This window comes from Cyanistes caeruleus, chromosome 25 (genome assembly GCF_971803275.1).
Source record: "Cyanistes caeruleus chromosome 25, bCyaCae1.hap1.1, whole genome shotgun sequence".
Classification (NCBI taxonomy): Eukaryota; Metazoa; Chordata; class Aves; order Passeriformes; family Paridae; genus Cyanistes; species Cyanistes caeruleus.
In genome coordinates, this window is record NC_141725.1 from 2,355,635 (window position 1) to 2,379,099 (window position 23,465).

The following is a 23,465-nucleotide window of genomic DNA, read 5'->3' on the forward strand; positions in this document are numbered from 1 at the left end:
CCCACTTTGGCTCAGCTGCCCTCGAGTGGTGCCTCTAGGCTCCAGTGAGGCTCTTTCAGGGACATTAAGGGATGAGAAGTTTCCAGCACAGCTCCAAGACCAGTGTTTAAGCACCACTTCCCCCATTCCTTCCTCCTCTCCCCACCTGAGCCCAGCTTGCCTCAGCTGATGGGAGACCAAACCAAAACCAGCTGTGTCCATTTGCTGTTTTCTTTGACTTTTTCACTGAAATATCCCCCACAACCTGAAAGAATTCCCTCCTTAAGTCCCAAGCCAGGCTCCAAATGAGACACTGAAACCCACAAGGAGGTTTTTCCATAGGGAATGCTGCAGGAGTCTCAGGCATCAGCATCTCCAAAATCCAAACACCACATCTGCCAGGCTCAGGGAAGAGCCAGGTCCTGCAGGTCACAGTCCCCATGCCAGCCTCGGGTCCCTGCAGTGCTGCAGGTGGTTTCCTGCTCTAGATATCGGAGAATTTCAACAGCAAAAGTGAGGAGAAGTCACCTCCCCTCCACCCACCTCTGCCCTGCAGAGAAGTGGGACATGAGACCTCTCCATCCATCCTTGTGGTGTTGGGACATCCATCTCCAACATCCTGCTGGTTATTTCCACAGTGCCAGGAAGGTGCTGTAGGAATTCTGGAGGGGAAGGGAAAATTTCCCCTTTTCATACTCACAGAATCCATGGCCAGATGGCTGGGACAATATCCAAATCCAGCTGGGGGACAAACCACCCCCCCCCAAATTGCTGGGATCTGGTCTGCAGATTTCTGGGATCTTCTGTCCTACAGAGTCACAGAGTCCTACAGGATTTCCTACAGGTCACTGCAGAGCTCCTCCAGCTCAGCATCAGTTTCACAAATGCTTTAAAAAACTTGAAATAAAACATTTTCAACACCACTCCCTGCTGGCCTGACCAGGCCTGGGCACTGCAGAGAAAGCTCAGAGCTCATGGTTTTGGGAAAAAATGGTGAACAAATACAGAGGAACATCAGGACCAGAGAACCATGGAATCATTAAGGTGGAAAAAGATTTTTAAGATCAAGTCCAACCATCAACTCATGGCCAGCACTGAGCCACGTGCCCAAGTGCCACATCCACATGTTTTTTGGAACACTCCCAGACAGACACTGTGGTGGCCCAGCAGGTGATGAGGAGAGAATGAGGAAGAAACCTGGGGAATGAGGAAGAAACCTGGAGAAAGCGATGCCAGAATCCCACTGGGAGTGCTTGGCTCTTGCACTGGGAGGTGAATGATCTCACCAGAGAAGCATCAAAGCCTCTCTGCAGGTGAATGAGCAGCAGAGCCAGGCTGGGAACCCGGGACACGCCGGGACAGGCACAGGGAAGAGCCGGGATTTTGGTCGTGGGGAGCTCGACGCCCTGAGCTGCCCCGTGGGAATTCCTTTTAAACTCAGGCTGGGGAGGAGCCTGGCTGAGTAATTGCTCCATGGCAGGTCCAAGAAATGAATAATATTCCAAGAATAAAGGTTAAAAGCCTGGAGACTCCAATGAAAGGCGCTCTATAAATAGGATGAAGTAGGCAGAGAGATGGGAATAGCAGGAGAAAAAACTTGATGTGGAAAAGGGCTGGGAAGAATCTGACACCCACGGTGGGATTGGACACGGGCTGGCTCTGCAGAACAGACCTTACACATGTGTTAGCATTTTGGGGCTTTATCAAAAAACAACTTTTGGGCAGCCCTCAGAGGGCATCTTGTGCCTGTTGGGAGCTGCCTGGAACCATCCTGCCCCAGCAATGTGGGAATTGTCCCTGGACATTGTGGCTGGGACAAAGCAGCAGCAGGACAGGAGGTGAAATTTGGGGTTGCTGAGAACACCATTACATGGGACAACTTCTGCTGTGCCCAAGGGAACTGGAGGAATTTCCTTTCCCATTTTTGTCCCCTATTCCCATGTCCATGGGTGGGACAAGGGGGTGCAGGGACAGCCTCACTGCCAGTGTGGCACAGGCCCTGCATATCCCTCTTCCACTGCTATGGCAAAATCATCCCTCCCAGGGATGTTTATCCTTCCTTCCCGTTTACCTGTTGCTGGTTGGTGTTTCTACAGAAGGAGGAGTGAGGTCACAGCACAATTTGTAACCAAAACCACTTTGGTTCTTTAAAAAATAATAACTTTTCTGCAAAACTGGGCTGTAAAGGAGCCAAAACTGCTCAGAGGCCTCAGAGGATGTCACTGTGCAAATGTCAGCTTGGGGCTTAAGGCAGCAAAAAGCCTTGCCAGGGAATTGCTGTGGTGCAGGGATGACGCTTGGAAAGATCATCCTGTGTTTGCAGGAATCTGCTGCACCCCCACGTCTCTGCCAGCAGCTCTCAGTCACCTCAGAAAGGGACAGAAAAATAACAAAAATGGATGGGTGGGAGCAAATGGTGCAAAGGGCAAAACTTCCCCAGGAGAAAAGGCTGAAGAGAGGGAAATGTCGGCTTGGAAGAGCAAAAACAACCCCAGGGAGCTCTGGAGAAGGAGCAGTTTCCCTCTAGTCCACAAAGCACAGAAATTTGGGTCCAGATATAACTGGAAAGCCACAGGTTGGAATCTACCAAAGGTCTCTTCATAGAATCCTGGAATATCCTGAGCTGGATCCCTCAGGGATGATCAGTGCAGCCCCTGGCCCTGCCCAGACCCCCCAACAAGCCCACCCTGAGCATCCCTGAGAGCGCTGTCCAAACGCTCCTGGAGCTCTGGCAGCCTTGGGGCCGGGCCCATTCCCTGGGGAGCCTGGGCAGTGCCAGCAGCCTCGGGGGGAAGAACCTTGCCCTGAGATCCATCCCAAGCCCTGGCACAGCTCCAGCCCTTCCTGGGCTCCTGTCCCTGTCCCAGAGCAGAGCTCAGCCCCTGCAGACTTGTAAGGGACTCATGGATCTCATTGCTGTGGGATGCACCTGGAGCCAAGTGTTCCATACTTTGGGAAAGGGTTTAAAACCCACCTGGAGGGAAGATCTGTGAAATCAGACTCTGGAGCCCAAATTGAGAGGCCAAATTCCGACTTCAGAGCCCCAACCTGGGCAAGTTGGTCACTCTTCTGCCCAGCCCAGCCTTACCCCCTGACTCCCAGTTCCAGGGCAGATCCAGCAAATGCAGATGATTTACAGGAACTCTGTAATTGTGTACAAGGTTAGAATTGGGGCCCAGATCTGCACATCAAAACAGATTCCTCATAAATTACTCTGTTAAGGCTTTCCATAAAAGTTTCACAGGGGGAGGATTAATGAGGAACCTGTAATGTTTAATTAAAGGGGAGAAGCTGATCCCGCTGTGAAAATCTTCCCGATCCCATGCCAAGCTCATCACTGACTTGATTTATGGGACATAAACAGGCCAGAAAATGGCATAAATGGGAAAGTCGAGGAACTTCCACCCATATGGGATACAAAGATGTGCAAAGGGAGGGGGATTTACAAACTAAGTGAGGCAAAGGTGGAGGTGTAGCAAGAAAACTCCTGGGCACAGGATGGGAGAATCCAGCTTAGATCCAACTTCCTGCTGCTCTTTTTGCTCCTACCCTGAGTTCTGCCTCTTGGCATGAAGGTCATGCCAAGAAATTCCCTATTGCTTAAATGACCTGTGTCCTTCAGGCTGGAATCCCACCTGGAAAAGTGTCAAGGCTGTGATGTTGGTGACACGGACACCGCTCTGACTCTGGTGGAAGTGACAGAACGACTCTGGATTTACACAGTTCCACCCCACCCATTGCCAGGGGAATCTTCAGTTTTGCTGAGGTTTCCCTGCCCTGCTCATCCCTCTCGGTGTAATAGTGCCCATGGTGGGATGCAACGTGTGCCCAGAAAGGGATTCTCAGTGTTATTCACATGGAAAAAATGCTGTGGGATTGCCTCAATCCCAGAACTAACTGGTCCCATGAGCTCAGTTCCTGATTCCTGAGTGGAAGAATTTTCAGAAGTGAGGAGGGAGAGGCTGCTGGGTTTGTGGGAAAGGGAGCAGGGAGAGACTGCTGGGAATAGAGATTGGCTTGGAGAGGGCTCAGCTGAGGCTGGCTCTCCACACCATCATTCCAGAGCAAAGCAGGGAATTTGGACTCCAAGAGCCACAGAAACCTGCTGCTGGGAGATGCCTTTGATGAGGAATTCACCAGCCACTAAATAGAGCAGCTCTCCACTAACAGGGAAAAGAGGGAAGTGAGGAATTCAAAGGCCAGGAGGGAGAGGAGGTCACTGCAGAGCTCCTCCAGCTCAGCAGCAGTTTCACAAATGCTTTAAAGAACTTGAAATAAAACATTTTTAGCACCAATCCCTGCTGGCCTGACCAGGCCTGGGCACTGCAGAGAAAGCTCTTTGAGCTTTTTTTTTTGGAAAAAAAAAAGGTGAACATATACAGAGGAACATCAGGAGCAGCTCCCTGATTTTACAAGGAGATGCCTCCAGCTCCTTGGATGATCCTTGTGGGTCTCTCCCAGCACAGGATATTCCATGGTTCTACAATTCCTCCTTCCTTTGGTTGCTGTCAGAGTCAGAATTTTGCAACAAAGCTGAATTTGAGTGAAGGAAATTGCCATGGCAGTCAGGTGGCTCCTGTCACATCCCTGGAGCTTCCCCAGGACCTGACATGTTCCACCTCCTTGGGAAGAGGCTCTCACCGAGTTTTGGAAATACCAGGGGCACCAAAGGGATTTCAAAGAAGAAAACAAATCAGAAAGGCAAAAATACAATGAAAAAAACCCCAACCCAAGTCCCTCAGGTGCAGAAAGTGTTGCAGGAGCCAGGAATGAGTGTGCCTGATCCACTTTCACATTCCCAAAACCCAGGGTCTATCAAGGATCTATCCTTGATCTACCCAGCCTGTAACTCCATTCTTTCAGCTTCTTCCCTTTCACAACACTCCAGCCAAGCCTCTGCTTTCCCCCTTGGCCTGGCCATGGCAGCAACTGCTCAGTCAAACTTCAGTCTCTGATATTCCCTGGTTTTTAGGGACAAAACCAGGCCCAGCACAGAGCCAGCTCCTGGGAATGTTTCTGCCCTGAGCTTTTCCACCTTCATCCCTGCAGTGCAGTTGGGGCTGGGGTGTGTCCCACAGCACCAGGGAATGCAGTGGTGAGGGAAGGCATGGTTTAAAAAGAATTGAAGAAAAGGGAATTAAGAAGTTATCCCAGCCAGCCTCAGCTCCTAAGGGAAGCTTCTCAGCTGTGTAGCCCTGAGATTTTCCTTTCCTTATATCCCAGAAGGTTGTTGGCAGGACCACCAAGAATATACGAGAGTGAGAGCAGGAGGTTAAGAGAAAAGCTGGGCAGCACTGGGAGCAGAGGGAGGAGGGAATGTTAAAGGAAGAAGAAAAAGAATCGGGGACGTGGGCGAGCAAACGAGCCAAAAATTCGGGTTAAAAAAGCAGGGTCTGAAAAAGGCAATGAATGAAAAACGGAGCAGCCCAGCAAAGCAAACCCCGGGGGAAGAGGCAGCCCTGGCAGCCTTGGAGGATGGGAGTCATGGGGAGAGAGATGGACCCACAGCCTGCAGGATGGCGACTGAGAACAGGAGTGTGTCCCTGTCCCTGTCCCTGTCCTGTCCCTGCCCCTGTCCCTGTGTCTGTTCCTGTCCCTGTCCCCATCCCTGTGTCCCTGTCCCTATCCCTGTCCCTCCCCTGCCCAGGGAAGTGTCCCCGATGCTCCAGAGCAGCCCAGGGATGGAGCTCAGCCCCCGCGGGAGTGGGACCAGCACACTCCGCCACGGCCACCTCTCCCATCTGCTCTTCCTTGTGCCAGATGGGCAGGGGAGGGAGGGAGGGAGGGATGGGGGATGGAACCGCATCGCTGGGATGGCGAGGATTCATTTCTTCCCATTCTTTTCCCAGTGACATTTAAGCGGCTGGCCCCAAAACGCTTTCTGATTGCTGTGCTTGCCCCAGTGACACCAAGGCAGGAGCCTTGCAGAATAAATCATTTAGAGGCAGAGACAGAAAAAAAGCAGCAGCTCCGACCCCAAAGGCACAGACACCTCCCTCCTCCTCCTCCCCCTCCCCTCCCCGCATGTTTTGGAGCTGCTCGAGCAAAGGGGAGAGCGAACAGGAGTAATTTTCCACGGATGCAGGGAACAATCGAGCCCCGCATGGTTTTTCTGGTTAAAATGCTTCCCTGCAGCAGTTGGTGCTCATCCCCGGCACACAAAGGCGATGCACATGCAGGGACCGGTCGTGTCTTGCTCCAGCCGCCGGTGCCGAGGTGCGGGGGACGGGAGGAGCGGGGGATGCTCCAGCTCCGCTCCCTGGCCAGGGATGGCTGCAGAGGGCTCTGAGTCAACCCAGGCCGGGCACGGCCTCTGCCCTGCCCAGGGCTGCGGAGGGAGAGGGGAGGGAGGCTTTGGCACGGAGAGAAAACACCCGTGGGTTTGGGGTTTGGGGTTTGGGGTTTAGGAACACCATCGTTTTTCATGCAGAGAGTCTGAGGGAGGAAGGAGGACGCTGTGACTTCACAGCAGTGCTTGCTTCAGCAGCGTTCTGTTTGTGCCCGGTTTCACCTGGGATCCAGCCCCTCCACTCACACGGGAGATCCCTGCCCCATCCCAGCTCCCTGGGGACAGGGTCTGCTCATGATGAGGATGGATCCTGGCACCACGATCATGGGAGAGGCTTTAGAGGGGAGGAAGGAGCCCTGGGCATCCTCAGCACCATCCACCGACAGCCCAAAGTGGGCTGGACAATGGTGGGGCAGGGACAGGGCCTGTGAGTGGGGCCTGAGTCCTGAAGCACAATGGGGTGAACTCCAAGTTAAGCAAAGCCTTGCCAGGATCCCTTTTCCCCTCAGTCCCTGATCCCCTTTCCATCCAAACTCCTTTCAAAGAATCCTGGAATGGTCTGAGTTGGAAGGGCCCTTAAAGCCCATCCAGCCCCACCCCTGCCATGGCAGGGACACCTTCCACCATCCCAGGCTGCTCCAAACCCGTCCAGCCTGGCCTTGGGCACTGCCAGGGATCCAGTGGCAGCCCCAGCTGCTCTGGGCACCCTGTGCCAGAGCCTGCCCACCCTCACCCATCCAATATCCCATCCAGCCCTGCCCTCTGGCAGTGGAAGCCATTCCCTGTGTCCTGTCCCTCCAGCTCTCGTCAAAAGTCTCTCTTCAGAGGGAGGAATTTCATCCCTGGCTCTGAGCATCACTCTCAGCCCCCTCAGGAGGAAGGGGATGAGGTCTGAGCCCTCAGAAATTACCTCCCCATGTGTCAAACCTGTGAAAAGATCAACTTTTATAGCCCAGACTTGCCCCAAATAAGATCTGCAGACTTTTGAAATGAAAAGAATTTTGAAATGTCCATCTCTGGGGCCTGCAGGACAGCAGGAGGCATGGTTTGGTCTGGCAGCGTTGCTGCTCTTGCACATCAAGTCACAGCATCATTTCTGAGCCCCTTTTGGCTCCTGTTCCCTGGGGTGTGCCTGTTAAACCCCCCTGGGAGCACTTAGGGCTGAAGGGACACCACCCCTCGTCTTGTGGGAGCCCTGTCAGGAGGACCCTTAGCTCTGGCTGTGAAGAAATATGACAAGCACCCACAAAAAAACTGCAAAACAATTCTTAGTTCCTAATCAAAGATCAGCACACAGGAGCTAAACAGACCCAGACTCCTGCTGGGAGATCTCTAAGCAACATTTTTGTGGTACAGAGTGAGGAGTTTGCCAAACTCCTTCCACCTCCATCCTCCTGAGCCAGAGGCTCAGCCAGGGCCGGTTTGGATCCTTTTGCCAGACCACTGGAGGCAGAACATCAAAGCAGAGACCCACAGGGATCACAGGATCCAGTGTGAGGATCCAACAGCAACATTTGGATGGGATATTGGGCAGGAATTGTTCCCTATGAGGGTGGGCAGGCCCTGGCACAGGGTGCCCAGAGCAGCTGGGGCTGCCCCTGGATCCCTGGCAGTGCCCAAGGCCAGGCTGGATGGGGCTTGGAGCAGCCTGGGATGGTGGGAGGTGTCCCTGCCATGGCAGGGGTGGCACCGGATGGGCTTTGAGGTCCCTCCAACCCAAAGCATTCCATAATTCTGTGATCCTTATCAAATCATAACCCTGCCATGTAGATGTGCCAAACTCTTCCCTCTTTGTTCTGCTTGGGTGTTTGTGCTTTTTTAGCTCCTTTTCCAACATCCAGCAAATGAATTTATAAACACTTGGGTTTTACCTAAGAGTTGATGGCACTTAAGTGGTTGTGGAGAGATTTTTGTGTGGGAATGATTCTGGATGGCTGAGAGGCTTCCTTGACAAGAAGCAGAGAAAGGAGAAAGGAAGATTTACAGAGAGAAGTCTCAGTTTGCTTTGCCTACCAAAACAAAGGGGTTGGATTGCTACACACCAAGAGAGAGCCAAGATGCCAATTTAAGCATAAAGACAATGCTGGCATGAAACCAACTGGGGAAAAAAAATGGCTAAAATAAATATAACTGGAATTAACAAGGAGATTTGTAATTCTGAGAGCTCCTAGCTTGTGGAAGGGACACACCGGGGGCTGAAGGGGAAGCTTGGTGCCTCCATGAATCCTTGGACCATGGGTGGACAGCAGGATTGGGATCAGAAGGTCCCTCCCTGGCCTATCCCTCCAACAGGAAACACATTCCTCATCCAGGTCTCCAAACTGGGGAGCCAAACCTTGCAGGTAGAGAATACTCAATGTCCCCATGAAGCTGCACCAAGAGCTCTTGAAACCTCCCCAGATGAAAAGTCAATCCAAGGATTGGGAATGCCTTGGGAACGGGAGCTTTTCACAACATTCTAATGAGCAGGGATCTGGGAGAGCTGCAACAATAGCTGATTTCCAAGGAAAATGAAGGACAGCTTGTTTTCCCAAATCCCAGTTTCCTCCCAATGCGTCAGAGCTGTAATACCTGGACGTCAGGGAAAAAAAGAAGTCATGGAAAAAAGGCCTCATTGGAACTAGTAAGTATTTTGGATGAAAGAAAAGACTTTGGATGTGTCCTGGCTGAATCCAGTGAGGACAGACTGGAGAGAAACTGTTCCTGCCCATGGGAAGTGAGGGATGAACAGCAGCCATGGATTTAAGGGGAAAAATCCCAAATACTTTGTAGCAGTAAACACAGCAAAGTATTGGAAGGATTGTGTAGGGAAATGTTGGCCTCCCTCTCTCTGAAGTTTTTTGAACTGGTTTGTCTGGAAGGGTTCCTGAAAATCCCTTCCTTTTTTAGAGCAGAATCCTGGGTTATTTGTCCTACAATGGCAACTAACAACACCTGTGACATGAGATGGGCTTCTCTGATCCCCCCTGTCGAAAGCTGGACACAGAACTGCTGCTGGCTGCCATCAGCAACCCCAAGCATCCTCTGCATCCCACACTGACCTGGAAACCATTCCTGAGGCAGCTGGAACACCCTGGTCCCAGCCTTGGTGTGACAGTTTGGAGCAGAATGATAAAAGCTTAATCATGTTAATTAACTTTATTTGCATTGCTTTGCATGGAAGCCTCAGGAAAGGCTTGTTGTCAAAATCCAGAGTTTTCTAAATCCCAGGGATGTTGAGAGCAATGATACAAATAACCAGAGCTGTGGTGCCATTGTGTCATGTGACAATGACAGGGGTGGCTCCTGCCCATCACCATCACCCTGAGAATGATAAAATAAATCCAGTTTTCTATAAATTGGTGTCACCTCCATAACATGGGGAAAAGCATCCAGTTGCCCCCCAGAAGGAATATTCCTGATCACAGCTAAAATCTTAAAATTGCAGAACATAAACCTGACGATGCCAAACAGCAAGGAAACCGTGGGAAAATAAGGCAAATACAATAGGAAAAGAGAATTAGACACGTTTAGCACTGGCAAAGTGACCTCCCATACTTTTAAAGGCAACAGAGACCAATTAAAAACAATAAAAAAAAATGGGGGGGAAGTTCAGGTAGGACTAGCACAGATAATTCAGGTTAAAAGGAACATTTTGCTTTGGAACATTATTTATAAAGGAGACTTTTCAAAGCGACCTGAAATCCCCTTTTCCACAGAGAAGGGAGGGAGCAGCAGAGTGAGATCAGCTCCCACCTCAGCTCTGCCTTCTCCACCCTCACCTTCCCAATCCCCAGGGCCACGGGGCAGTTCCCGCTGGAATTACAGCTCCAGAGGGGCTGCAGGGGGAGCCTAAACACACAAACCTGGAAAACAGGAATAGCTGGGCCCCAGGGATGCTGTGGGATCCGCCCTGCAGGGATCAGGTTTAATGTTAGACCCGAGCCCGGGTTTAGCAGAGCTGCAGAGGGTGGCCCTGTGCACATTGCTCTGACAGCTGCCAAGCCCTGACCTGCTGACTCCCATCTCTTCCTGTCACATCCCGCTCCTCAAAGGACTCCTGGTGACATTTTCCTCCCTGAGGAGCCCAGCGAGGCTGAAGATGGGCTGAGAGTGCCCAGCCCATGATCCTGGACCCAGGACGTGGCTGCATGGGAAGCCAAACAAACACAGGAACGTCAAGGGGAACAAGGAACTGTGAGCTGAGAAATGAAAGTGCTGCAGGACAAAAGTCCAGGGAAGCAGCAGGAAGGCAGAGCAACACCAGGATCTGAAAGGATTTACTCACTGCACAATCCAACAGGGAAACTCTGACCCAAGAACAGACAGACATTTCTAGGGGTATCAGAAATGTGCTAAACACCCCAGAAAACAGATTTCAGAACGAAATCTCAGCTCCTGTCCAGTTTATTTCCAGTAGTCACAGCCATTCCCAGTCTTCCACACACCTCTGAGGCAGGAGGGTTTCAGCTCATCACCTGAAGTAGCTGGCAAAAGTCACTGTGAGCAGGAAATCAAACTAAATAGGTCACAGCTCCAAGCTTGAGCAGTAATTTCAAGGGTCTTTACCTTCCTTATGCCACCTCTTTATCTTCAAGCACCTCAGGAAATCTGCTGGTCTCATTAAGAGCTCAAGGCACATGCTCAGCTCCTTTGGAAGTGGAGTTTTGCCCTCCCAAAGAGGAGTCAGGGTGTCTGTGTATGACACACACAGCAGCACACATGGGAATAAACAGCTCCCTAAAGTCTGGTTTCTTTGGGAACACCAGGACAGGCACCACGGGAGCGTGGCTGTGAAACACTGCAGTGCTCACCCCTTTCCTAGAGCAACGAACCATTCAGACCTCAGCTTCTCCCAGAGTTAATGACCAACAGGAGGCAGTGGAAGTTAATCTGTACCTAGAACAGCTTCATAAATAAAACCCTTTGGGAAAACTGGAAAATTCTGGCACTGAACTAGAGCTGCCTTCATTTTAAAGCCTCCACTCCTGAGGCAGCCTGGGTGTTCCTTTGATGGCAGTTTGCTGCCAGCCCCTTAGGGAGCACCAAGTCTTTGGACTTTGGTTTGTCACTTCCAGAGCAGGTTTGTCACTTCCTGGGGAGATGCCAAGGCCTGCCCAGGCTGAGGGTCTGCTGCCCACCCACTTCCAGAGGGGATTTTTGGCTGCAGAGGCTCTGGGGTGGGCAGGTTGCTGCAGGGAGGGCTCGTGCTCACCGGGGCTGTCACGCTGCCACCTCTCCCCAGCCTGGAAGTCAGGAGTATTTTTTAAAAAGACGTAAACAAGGGAAGCTGCTAAGCTGGGCTGATGCTGGCTCCAGTCCTGCTCTCACTGCAGGGATTGCTGACAATCCCAGTACACAGAGCCCTGAGTAAATATTGGTTCAGACACGGATGCAGAGAGCACAAGGCCGCCTGCAGCTCAAAAAACAGCCTGGCCAAAGCAGCTTTCCCCAGGCTGCACCTTCCTGCCCCTCCTGCAGCTCAAAAAACAGCCTGGCAAAAGAAACTTTTTACCAAAGTTGGGCTTTCCTGTCCCTCCTACAGCACCTCAAGGGCTGCCCTGGCCCTGAGCACAGGGAGTTCTGGCCAGTGACAGAATCCACGTGGATTATTCCCAAAATAAAGCAGTGTGGAGCACACAGAGCTGGAAGAAATCCCCCTTTGCTCCTTGATCTCTGGCTTGCTCTCAGGTTGAACTGGTTCCCTCAGCCCCAATTCTTCAAGGGATGAGCGTGGGATAAATCTGATTCCAGGCAAAATAACCTTCCCTGCCCTCCAGGCCTGCTCATTTTATTTATGGGAAAATATGCTCGTTATTGCTCTTATCACGGGCAGGATCTAATCGGGGGGGAAAGTCTCCTATGAGTATCTCCATGTTAATGAGCTGCTGGGTAAAATGTTTCAGCAGGCAAAGCTCACTCTGAGCTAGTTTTTGACAGAGCAGCCTCTGCACAGGTCTTAACGCTCATCCTGCTGGCAGCTGTTTGTTTGGATAACATTTCCAAATGAAATTAGGGGTTACAAAAGCAGAGCTGCACTGTGCACTTCCTCATCCCTGAGGCTGCCTGATCCAAGCCCCCGAGGAACTGAAGGGAAACAATCCAGGCCGTTCCATTCCCCTTCCCAGCACAGGCTGGGCAGGGGGATTGTCCTGCAGGGAAACCTCGGATGGTGATGGATTCTGGGGCGGGGGGAAATGGAAACAGAATACAAACTCCTAAATCCACCAGGCAAAGGATCCAGCAAAGAAGCAAGGGGAAGGAAAATGTTCACGGAGGAATTCCAGGGAGTCTGAAATGCTGATCATGATGGGATTGATTGTGGAGGGGTTTGCTCAGGACCCCAAGGCCCTCTCCATGCAAACAGGAGGGACAGGGCTTCATCCCCTGTGACTCCTCAGCAGGAACCAGAGCTCCATCACCTCTGGGTAACTCGGGAGAGGGGCTGGAGCTGAGCAGAAACAGAAAATGGGGTGGGGAAGGGAAGCTGCTGCAACATCTTTCACTTGATTGTGTTGCAACCACCTCCAAATTCCTCAGGGCCATTTGTTCATAACTGGCAGCAACAGACAGAGAAAAATCAATACAGGAATCAGTGTTATGGAACATTATCCCTGAATTACAGACCCATAACAGGGTGAGATAACAACAAAGTGCCCCAGCACGCTTCCTGCACAGAAATCACAAGGTGCCACCTTCTGAGTGTTCTTTGTGGATCCTGCTCTTGGCCAAGCCCCTTTCCAGCTGATTTCCTCTTCCCACTTCAGCTTCCCACCCCCACATTATTTTTATGTGGAAGTAGCTCAGTTCGATCCTGCAAACTCAAAAAGAACAACTCAGCCTTTCCCAGGTGTCCAGGTGATGTTGGATTCCACCCTTAGTTCAGATAAATGAGAATTTACAGCATTTTAAACATGTATTACCTCATCTGCATTCAATCCCTCTCCATGCCAGCTGTTTTGAAGTGGAAAAACAGAGACCCAAAGTTTTTTTTTTGTGAGAGTACAGACTTTTTTTGTTGGCTTGATGACTGTTTTTTTCTAGTTTATCTCACAAAGATCTCGGAAAAATAAATTCTTCCCTGATCTGGTAAACACCTAAAAATTCTGCCTTCATTTGGCAATCTCCTTCCAGCATAAGTGGGTCTGAAGAAAACCTGACCTTCAAATGAAATCATTCTCACAGGGATGACAATGAAAATGAGGAGAGTTTTCCAGCTAGAAAAGGTGTTCTAATTACTTGTCCCACAAAGATCAGAATAGATTCTGACACACTAAAGAGTGATTCAGTGGGGGAGTATTTATAATTAGATAACTGGTACTTAACTGTTACCTGTGAGGAGATGAACCAGAAGTACTAAGGAAGGAGAGGGGTAAATTTAAGAGCTAATTTTTTTATAAGATTTATAAAATATAGGTCTGGGAAGTTTATAAATAACACTGTCCAGTGTTTTGATAAAGCCTCACATGCTCTTGATGTTGTCTCCACAGACAGCTGACCAATGGGAACATTTAAATTATTCCATGACTAAAATCAGCTAAATTACAGCGTGAAGTCATCACAGACAATGATTTCTATGAAAACATCCTGATGAACATCTCTGCCTCAGCTTCTGTCCTGTTTTGGTGCTTGGCTGCATCTCTAGACACCTCTCAAAGCTGCAACAACAAGCAGAGTCTTCCTGCAGTGGAATAGAGAGAAAAGGCAATCAGATCCACTTGATTTTAAAGCCTGCTTCAACAAATTAATAAATTAATATATTTTATTCCCATTTTTGGAGAGGTACTAAATGGGCAATGCTATGCATGGACTGCACATGCTTTGGAAGGGAGCTCATGTTTTTCCCTCTGTTCTTCCCTCGTCAGCAAATCGGAGCAGGATGAATTCCCCTGATGCTGCTAAATGCCACAAACATCCATTTCCACGTTCCAGGAGAGCCCTGACAGCGTGATGCAGCAAAGCACAAAACACACAGGGCTTTCTGCTACTTGTCAAAAAGGATTTTTGTCCCATTCCCCTTCCCTGGAGCTTTGTTGCTCCTCTAGAACACAGAGGCAGGAGCAGCTTCAGCTCCACCAGTGGCAGAAAACCAGGCAGGAGCAGCAGTTTCTGCAGCTGTGTGATTTAATCCTGCTTTAATCACCTAAATGACAGAAGGGTTTATCTTTCCTTCTTGGAATAAATGATGTTACAGAGCTGTGGTTTCAACGTGCAGGATTTCAGAACCTTAGGAGATTTATGAGTGTTTCAGCTCCTGAACATCTTTCTAAGCACCGATCTTGTGTTATCTGATCACAAACACTTGCACACCTGAAAACACAGGGAAGAGGGAAGACAGTTATTTATCCCACGCCCATTTCTTGCTCTAATATGTTCACAACAGTTTTCAATCTGTTTTTCTTCCTGTGCTGCCAGAAACTCCTCTTCCAGCCTATTCCGAAAGTAAAACCCATAAAAGCTTGACAAAGAATCACTGACTGGTGATTTTACCTACTGTTTGAGACCTCTTTTGTGAAAAGAAGATAAAAGCAGAGGGAAACAAGCTAAGAAAGGAAAATCTGTGAAAATCAACTTCTTGGCTTTTCTCAGCCTGAAACATTTTCAACTTAGATCCCTAACAGAGATGGGTTTGTTGGTGCCTCTGTCCTTTCCTCATTAACTGCTCTGGTTATTGAGTAACTCAGGCTGTACAAGATTCTTTCCCAGGAGGTTTCAGGCAGCCCAGTTGCTGTGACCTGCTTGGGGTAAGAGCACAGAGCAACTGGGACCTGCTGGGGGCTCTCTGGAGAGCTCAACAGCTGAGAACTGACACAAGCTCCTTGCTGTGGGACTGGGAGGGTGCTTGGAAATGCAGTTGCTGGAGAGGGGAAGGCTGTGGTAGCTGGAATGAGGAGGAATTTGTGTGTTTGAGAACATCTGCACAGGATTTGGGATGAACGTGATGGATGAGATTCTCTGTTTGCAATAGTTATAAAAACGCAGTGTAATAAAAAAATAAAGAAAAATCCAAAGCTGTTTGAGAGTGTCCAGAGGAGGGACACGGAGCTGGGGAAGGCTCTGAGGAGCAGCTGAGGGCACTTGGCTCGTTCAGCTGGAGCAGAGGAGACTGAGGGGAGGCTCCTCGGGGGCTGCAGCTCCTCCCGAGGGGAGGCGGAGGGGCAGGGGCTGAGCTCTGCTCTGGGACAGGGACAGGAGCCCAGGAAGGGCTGGAGCTGTGCCAGGGCTTGGGATGGATCTCAGGGCAAGGTTCTTCCCCCCGAGGCTGCTGGCACTGCCCAGGCTCCCCAGGGAATGGGCCCGGCCCCAAGGCTGCCAGAGCTCCAGGAGCGTTTGGACAGCGCTCTCAGGGATGCTCAGGGTGGGCTTGTTGGGGGGTCTGGGCAGGGCCAGGGGCTGCACTGATCATCCCTGAGGGATCCAGCTCAGGATTTTCTGGGATTCTGTGATCCTTCCCTGTGTTGAAAGCTGCTGTGCCACAGCAGAACTGGGCTGCTCTGTCAGGGTTCACTGCCCCCTGAATTAGGTAATTCCAGGGAGTGTGATGCCAAACTGGGAATGCAGCTGGAGCAACAACCCAGCTACAGAGTTCCTCTGCCACAGGAAGGGCAATCATGGCAAACCAGGGGTGAAAAACCAGCTGGGGATGGCAACATCTCCAACTGCCTCAGCCATAATCCCAAAATTGTGAGTCAGAGGTTTCTGTGTGAGCATTTATGAATCAATGCCCCTGCTAAAGTGGAAGTCAGGCTATCTCAGCAAAACTGCAGCTGGAACTAATCCCCCGTGGTGTTTTACACAAACCCAGCACAGGTTGGTTGGGCTTTTGCAGCGTGCAGAGCTCCCGGAGCTCTCCAGGCACTCATCTGTGAAACAGAGTGATGGACCATGGAGGTGACAGGGATTCAAAGGGCAAAGCTGTTCCCAGTTCACAGGGAAGAGGAAACAGCTGCAGCGCTGATTCCCCTCACACAGAGCCATTATAAGCAATTACAGCAGGATTACTACAGAAATAATAAATGCCATTATTGGAAATAATGAAATCCATCACCGAATGCTAATGGGACCCTTCCACCCCCTGACACCTCCAGCCCCCAGCAGGAAAACCTTCCTAAAACAACACACAAATCAGGAATTGCAAAACCTCCTCTAATATGCTCCGTGTGGTCCGGATATTCCGGAATTGCAGCTATCCCATTGTTTAAGGGTGGACTTTGGGTAATGCATTAAACAGAAGAGTTTCCCCTCCATAAATCAACACCCAAATCTCCAGAGTGAGGTGAACACAAGCTCCATTTATGTCGAGTTCTGGGAGCTAAGGGCAGATGCCTGCAGCAGGAAAAGGACTTTCTTCTCCTCCCTTTTACTTTCCAGGACTCCCAGATTTTTCCCTGGCTGCTGGCCAGGCCAGGCTTCTCCTCTGAGCTGCAGGAGAGCAGACACTGCTTTATTTTGGCAACGACACTTTGTTCCATCCCGGGTTATCCGAGCAGCTTCGGGACACAAAAGGTGGGTGGAGATTTAGACAATGATCCCTCTGCAAAGTGGAGCCGATCAATCCATTGTGCTCAGAGCTCCTGGATGGGGATATTTTCAAGCAAATAAAAATAAGATAGTAATAAAACCCCCTAAGAAATGGCTAAATGCAACTCAGGTAGCTGCAGGCAATAAAATAGGTGTGTTGTGGCCCGAGTTGATGAAAAAAAAAAGAAATGCAGCCATCTACAAGTTTTTTAATGGAAACTCATGATTTTTAAAAACCATTACAATGTATCTTCAGCAGCTTTCTTTGGTTCTATAAACACCTATCCCCACTTAACTTACAAGGCATCCCTGCCTGCAAGCACCATCACTTGCACCATTATTTTGAGTTCTCTTTCCATGTATGATAAAACCCACTGCTCAGGATGTACCTCTGCCTTGGTTTTCAGGCTGAAATTGTCAGAAATAGCTGACAATTCCCAAACCCATGGGAATGATGACCTATTTAGCTTTTTGTGCACATTTGCTGCTTTAAGAGGGATTTTGAAGGCTGACCCTCACCCCATGAAGCTGTTTTCATCAATCCCATCCAGGAGAGCAGTGTGGGTGTCCCGTTTCCAAATTCCCCTCCTTTCCTCCGGACTGTTCTTGTTGTGGGACTGCAGAAAGACCCAACCACATCCCCAAACCTCAGATTTCCAAGCCCCTGGCAGGAGATGGAAAGCAAAGGGCACGGGTTGGCTGTTATAGGGATGAGCCCAACTCCTGCTCTGTAAATAATCAGGATTTACCCACTTCTTCATGAAGGCACAGCAAAAAAGCTTCATCCTTTTAACTTTTTTAGTCTAAAAGACCATCACTGCCAACCGTTCCTCACGCCTAGTCCCCTGTTGATCCATAAACCAACTGTTCCCCATCCCTATTCCCCTATAAATCAACCATTTCCCATCCCTACTCCCTTATAAATCCATAAACCAACCCTTCTTCATCCCTATTTTGCTATAAATCCATGAACCAACCTTTTCTCATCCCTATTTTGCTATAAATCCATGAACCAACCCTTCCCCATCCCTATTCCCCTATTAATCCATAAACCGTCCATTCCTTATCTCTTTTCCACTATAAACCCATAAACTGTTACCCATCCCTATTCCCTTATAAATCCTTGACCTAACTATTCCCTATCCCTATTCCTTTATAAATAAAAAAAAGAACTATTCCCCATCCTTATTCCATCCTAAATCCACAAACCAACTATTCTGGATCTCTATTCCCCTATAAATCTATAAACCACAGCCAGGCCAAAGAGGACCAGCCCAAACACTCCCCACAAAACCAGGTCACAACCCCTGCCCGACCTTTTATGGACCCTCCTCACTACTTGTGGGGGGTTTATTATTAGTTTTTAATTACCAAGTCCCCTCAGCACGGAGCTTTGTGCAAAGCTCTGAGGGCGGCGATACCCCTGGGGGTCCCACAGCGGGTCCTGCTGCCGCCCCTCCGCTGTTTCCAGCCCCAGGGCTGCACCCTACGGGTCTGTCCGTGTTTTTCCATCTCTTTCCATGACTCTTCACGTCTCTCCCTCCCTGTGCTCCCTCGCACCCCGCTCCTCCCCCGGCCCCCCCGGTTACCTCAGCCGGGCGGGGCGCGGGCGCGGGACTCGAACCGGTGGCTCCGAGGGCAGTGTGGGGTTGCGGGGCGCCCGCCAGCCGATGCCCCGCCAGGCCCCGCCCACCCGCGGCGCGCGCAGCCAATCACTCGCGGCTACCTCCCGCCTCCCGTGCGGCACTCCCCAGCCGATGTCCCGCCCTCGCGCTCCGCTCAGCCAATAGACAGCGAGATAATCTAATAGACATCTAAACTGTTCAATAGGAGTCGGCTCCCTGTGGGAGGGCGCGGCACGCGCTGAGGGGCGTGGTGTATGAAGGGGCGTGGCAGAGAGTGGGTATATAATGAGGCACTGCGGCCGCCGCTGCCATTTTGTGTAGCTGCGCCTGGGGAGAGGGGGCGGAGGCGGCGGAGGGTTTCGGGGTTCGGACCAGAGCGGCCGGATGGTGAAATCCTCCCTGCAACGGATACTCAACAGCCACTGCTTCGCTAGAGAGAAAGAGGGGAATAAAAGCACCATCATGCCCGCTGTGCTGAGCCTCAGTACCGGACAGAGCAGGTGAGGCGCCGCGGCCTCCCTCAGCCTCGCACCGCTGAGCACTCGCTGCCTCCTTCCTCTTCCTCATCCTCGTTGTCGCCTCCCTGGTGGCCGGAGAGGGGCGGGGGGCGCTGCGTGGCCAGAGGGGGAGGGGCGGCCTGGCCCCCGCCGCGCGGCGAAGGCGGCAGGGGAGGGTGGAAAAACCACAAAAAAAGGTGTTTTTGAGGCCCCAGAGCTGTCTCGGCCCTGGAGGGACCCCTGAGGGCACCCCCGGGCTGGGAGAGGCTGGGGCAGGAGCCGTGCTGGGGAGGGGGGGCGCCCGAGGGGAGAACAACAATTAGGCAAAGATATCGAAGGATTGAAGGCTGTTATCCCCTTATGTAACCCTGGATACTCCGCAAAACTAATCGAGGGTAAGAGTGTTACGAGAGCTGTTGGTTAAAAAACTCAACCGAAAGATTAAACACCCCCCCAGGTGCTGGGAAGAAAGAAAATACCTGAATTAAAGCGGCTGGTGTGGAGTGGTGGATGCTCAGGACATCAATCTGCCCTTTCCACCTCGTGTATAAACTGTGGAAGGAGTTTTTTAACCATTTTTATATTTAACTGCGAGCTAAAGATGCTTTTTTTTTCCTCCCCAAGTGCACGTAAACATCACTAAAGCATATTTGTGGCTGCAGACCTTCCTTCTGCACCACCTTCTTGGGCAGGAAGGTGAAAATGTTATAAATTGTCACAGCACACCTTTGGAAAAGGTTTTTAAAGGTTTATTTGTGAGGGAAATTAGAAATGTATAGTTCACAGTTATTCTCAGATAAAAATAAATAATATTTGTACTAAAGAAAAATGTCTTTTTCAAAGAGCTTAAAATAATGGATTTGAGGCTAATTAACACATTCAATTAGCGTAGATTTTTTTATTTTTAATAAAACTTCGTAATTGCTGTGCTTGCTTCACATTAAAATCTAAATATAGTTTACCTTCCAGTACATAATATTTAACCTCTCTGCCCATTCCCAGCCTTTCTAATACGGATTATTCATCACAAGTTTCAAGCTCATTAAACAACAACAACAAAAAAATTAAAAAATCGAAAAAAAGGGGGAAAAAAACCCAAAAACCCCAAACCAATCCAAACCCCGCAACTCGGGTGCGAAGCGTGCAAAATGGTGGATTATTTTGTAGCTGTTTATTCGGATTTGCAAATGGCTGCAGTGGCTGCTGCTGGCACCCGGAGACAGGACGATTGTGAAAATTCCCCCAAGGGCCTCGATTGCTGCATCTGCTGAGATGACGCAACTCAAGAGTGGAGCCTGCGGGTGAAGGATGGTGCAGAGGGAGGGGCCAGCGCTGCTCTGCCACGGGAGGAGTGAAAACAGCCTTGAAAAGGATGGGGAGAAACTTAAACATATTCCCCACATCATCAAAAATACAGTTTATTCCTCCTCCAGTGCTGAGCGTTGTGGCATCGCTCTGAGGAATTCGGTGGGAAGAGGTTTGGAGGTGTTTTTGCGGAGATTCAGGTGTGGCTTCAGCTCATGCTGAAAATACTGGAGGTGGAGATGATTCCCTGGAATTGCCTGGCCTGGAGCTGGGAAGGTCTGGTAGTGAATATCCCAGGGAAAAGTGATCCCTGCCCTGCTGGGCTGGGGGTTTGTGCTGCCTGAGAACAAGGAGGGCAAAAATCAGCACATTGCTGCAGAAAGGTTCATCTGTGAGGTCAGATCAGGCCTGCCCTGGCACAGAAACACACCTGGCTCACTCAAACAGAGTATTTTCCATCTCCAAATGAGTCTTCACCCAAAATACTGCAGTGGCAGCTCCCTGGGCACTGTCCCTGCCCCTGGTGTGGAGCTTCCTTTGTCCTCCCACTGTAAGTGGGAGGAGTCCTGTGGCCTAGGTTTGTTTTGTTTTTAACAGTTTAAATCCTGGAAGTCCCAGAGCTTTGTCCAAGCCTCCCTGCCTGTCTAACCATGCTCCCTTTTCAGTTCCAGGGTTCCCTTCAATTGCTGTAGTAACCTGGGTCCGGGGCCTCGGTGGTGCTCCTGATGTCCCTCACCCACCCCTGAAGATCCCAGGTGGGCGAGGGAATAGTCAGAGGGATCACAATCTTTCAGCTAATTTATTTTATTCGGTGAGTATGGGGAGCAAACAGCTCGTGGTGAGCTTGACAGCATTCCCTGGCTCAATCCCTGCTCCAAAAATTAATGGAAAAATAACTCTGCCTTTCTTCCTGCTGCAGGATAATAGGCTGAATGTCACAGAAGAACTAACACCTAACAACAGGACAAGAATTCTCAATGTCCAGTCAAGGCTTACAGATGCCAAACACATCAGTTGGAGAGCAGTGCTGAACAACAGCAACCTCTACATTGAAATTCCCAGTGGTGCTCTGCCTGAGGGGAGCAAGGACAGGTGGGCCAGGGAAAACTTGGCTGTGGATTAATGTGAGGCCTCTCAGTGGGGTGGGAGAACACTTTGCTCTTTGTATTTTGAAAGCTTTTAATTTTGGTACTTGAGGTTCTCTTGTGAGCCTGGTTTCAGGGCTTGCAGGCAGAACCAGCCCAAGGTCTGGGATTTTTTAGGCACTGAGAATTCCAGGCTGGTTTGAGTCTGTCACTGCAGCTCCTTGGCTGTGTCACCAACACTTTCTGTGGCACTGAGGAGTCCTGCCCTTGAGTTCTGCCTCGGGTTCAGGGATCTGGTGGTGTGAGGCTCCAGCCTGTGGGGAATCCTTAGGGATTCCTGTGTGGATTGGCTCTCAGGGCCTTGCTGAGGCTCTCTGAAGAAGCACTTGCTGCCAGAGCATTGGGACAGTGCTCAGGGAGGGATTGTTGTGGTGCCTGTGTAGGGCCAGGATGATCCCTGTGGGTCCCTCCCATCCCAGGACATTCCCTGTTCCACAGACACTGAACCCCTGGTGTTTCTCTTGCAGTTTTGCAGTTCTTCTCGAGTTTGCTGAAGAACAGCTCCGAGTTGAGCACGTATTCATCTGTTTCCACAAGAACAGAGATGACAGAGGTGGGTGTTCCCTGTGCCTCCAGAGACACAAAATGACTTTTGGTGGCAATTTAAGGGTTTTTTTCCAGTATCCCATGGGTGAAACCTGTCTCCTTCTTTATTTTCTAGCTGCACTGCTCCGTACTTTCAGCTTTTTGGGCTTTGAGATTGTGAGACCAGGGCATCCCCTTGTCCCCAAGAGACCAGATGCTTGCTTCATGGCCTACACGTTTGAAAGAGACTCAGCAGAAGAAGATTAGATTGCAATGTTTGCCTCTTTAGAGCTTTCTTGTTGTCTATAAAGATGATTCTGTAGAAATTTTGTCAACATCTTATTCCAGTCTATCTTAACTCTTGTACGAAACTTTGTGTGACCCAGCTGCTTTGGTGGTGAGATGTTGAAAATTTCAGACTCCACATCTTTCTCTGGATTTTGTGCGCATGTTGTGGTTGTGCAAAAATAAATGCTCCCTCCAAATTTAGCAGTATATTTCTTGAAGTTTAATATTGTGTTTGTGATACTGAAGTATTTGCTTTAATTCTAAATAAAAATTTATATTTTACTTTTTATTGCTGGTTTTAAGCTGTTTAAAGACTTGCACTCTTGAAGAGGTGGCTCTGGAACTGCCCCAACCATTAAAGTTGCAGGTGTGGAAAGGCTTTGCTCGTTCTTTGCTTGACTGGAACTCACGGATGTGCGCTGACAGGGCTTGGAATAATCCAGCAATCCTGGAAAAGTCTACTTCTAATGAATAATTAGCAGGTGTGGTAATTAGGACCAGTGCTTCCCTGCTCTGCCAGTGTTTTGTAGGCTATTCAGAGTGTGATTTGGTTGGGAAGTCTCAAGTGGAACGTGATCACCTCAGCCCATGGCTGCTTTAAATACCAAATATGCAACTTGAATACCTGGAATTTCAGTGTTCCTGTAAGTGCAGCCTGTCCAGTGTGTGCAGGGTGACTCCAGGAACTGTGAGCTGGGAAGGTCAGTGGTGTCACTGAGGCTGGGCAGGCTTCTTGGGGGGGCAGATTGTGGTTGGAGGGTGAAGAGGGGGCTGTGCTCAGGCTCCACAGACACCCCTTGGTGTTCAGGATGGTGAGCAGAAGGGGAAAGAGCTCCTTGTGGTGCTGGAATTAACAAACCTTGAACTGAAGTTACAAGTAAGTCTCCAAAGGGGCTGAGATTTAAAGTATGCTATTTCTAGTTTTCAGTACTTGCAGGCTTGTTTGGCACTGCTGGAGCTGATGAATCTTTATAAAACCTTGGAGCAGGGAATCCCTGGGCTGGCTTTATTTCACCAGCAGGTTCTGCTGGGTGTGAGTAGAAGTCTCTGAGTGGGGGCCCTAGGAGATGTGAGTGCTGTGAACTGTGTGAGAGCATAAAGCTTCCCCCAGAGCCCATCCCTGGGCTCAGCAGTGCTGGAATCCCATGGAATACACTGAAATATTCCCTGAAACTCCTCGGGGATGCAGCACAGAGTAACCTGTGGGTGTGTGAGCAGTGATGTGGTGCAGATTGGGGGATCCTGCTGGGCTCTTTAATAGGCTCTTCCCAATTCTCTCGTGACCCCACAGTTTAGCTCCTCCTGGAGGGGT

General features: G+C 50.1%; 1 protein-coding gene and 1 long non-coding RNA gene across 2 annotated transcripts; one reads left to right on the forward strand and one right to left on the reverse strand.

Annotated features, from left to right (window-relative positions):
- Positions 1–9,391: 9,391 nt before the first annotated feature.
- On the reverse strand, positions 9,392–18,418 carry LOC111940173 (uncharacterized). The gene is made up of 3 exons (XR_015279141.1): positions 18,358–18,418; positions 14,391–16,821; positions 9,392–13,928 (listed from the first exon to the last, which is right to left on the reverse strand). It is a non-coding gene; the product is annotated as an uncharacterized LOC111940173 (long non-coding RNA).
- Positions 18,419–18,702: 284 nt separating this feature from the next.
- OAZ1 (ornithine decarboxylase antizyme 1) lies at positions 18,703–22,442 on the forward strand. Its single transcript, XM_086862544.1, is given in 6 exon segments — positions 18,703–18,893; positions 20,861–20,918; positions 20,920–21,006; positions 21,115–21,287; positions 21,808–21,893; positions 22,002–22,442. Coding segments are annotated over 6 exon segments (651 nt in total). The 5' UTR covers positions 18,703–18,777; the 3' UTR covers positions 22,133–22,442.
- Positions 22,443–23,465: the final 1,023 nt, after the last annotated feature.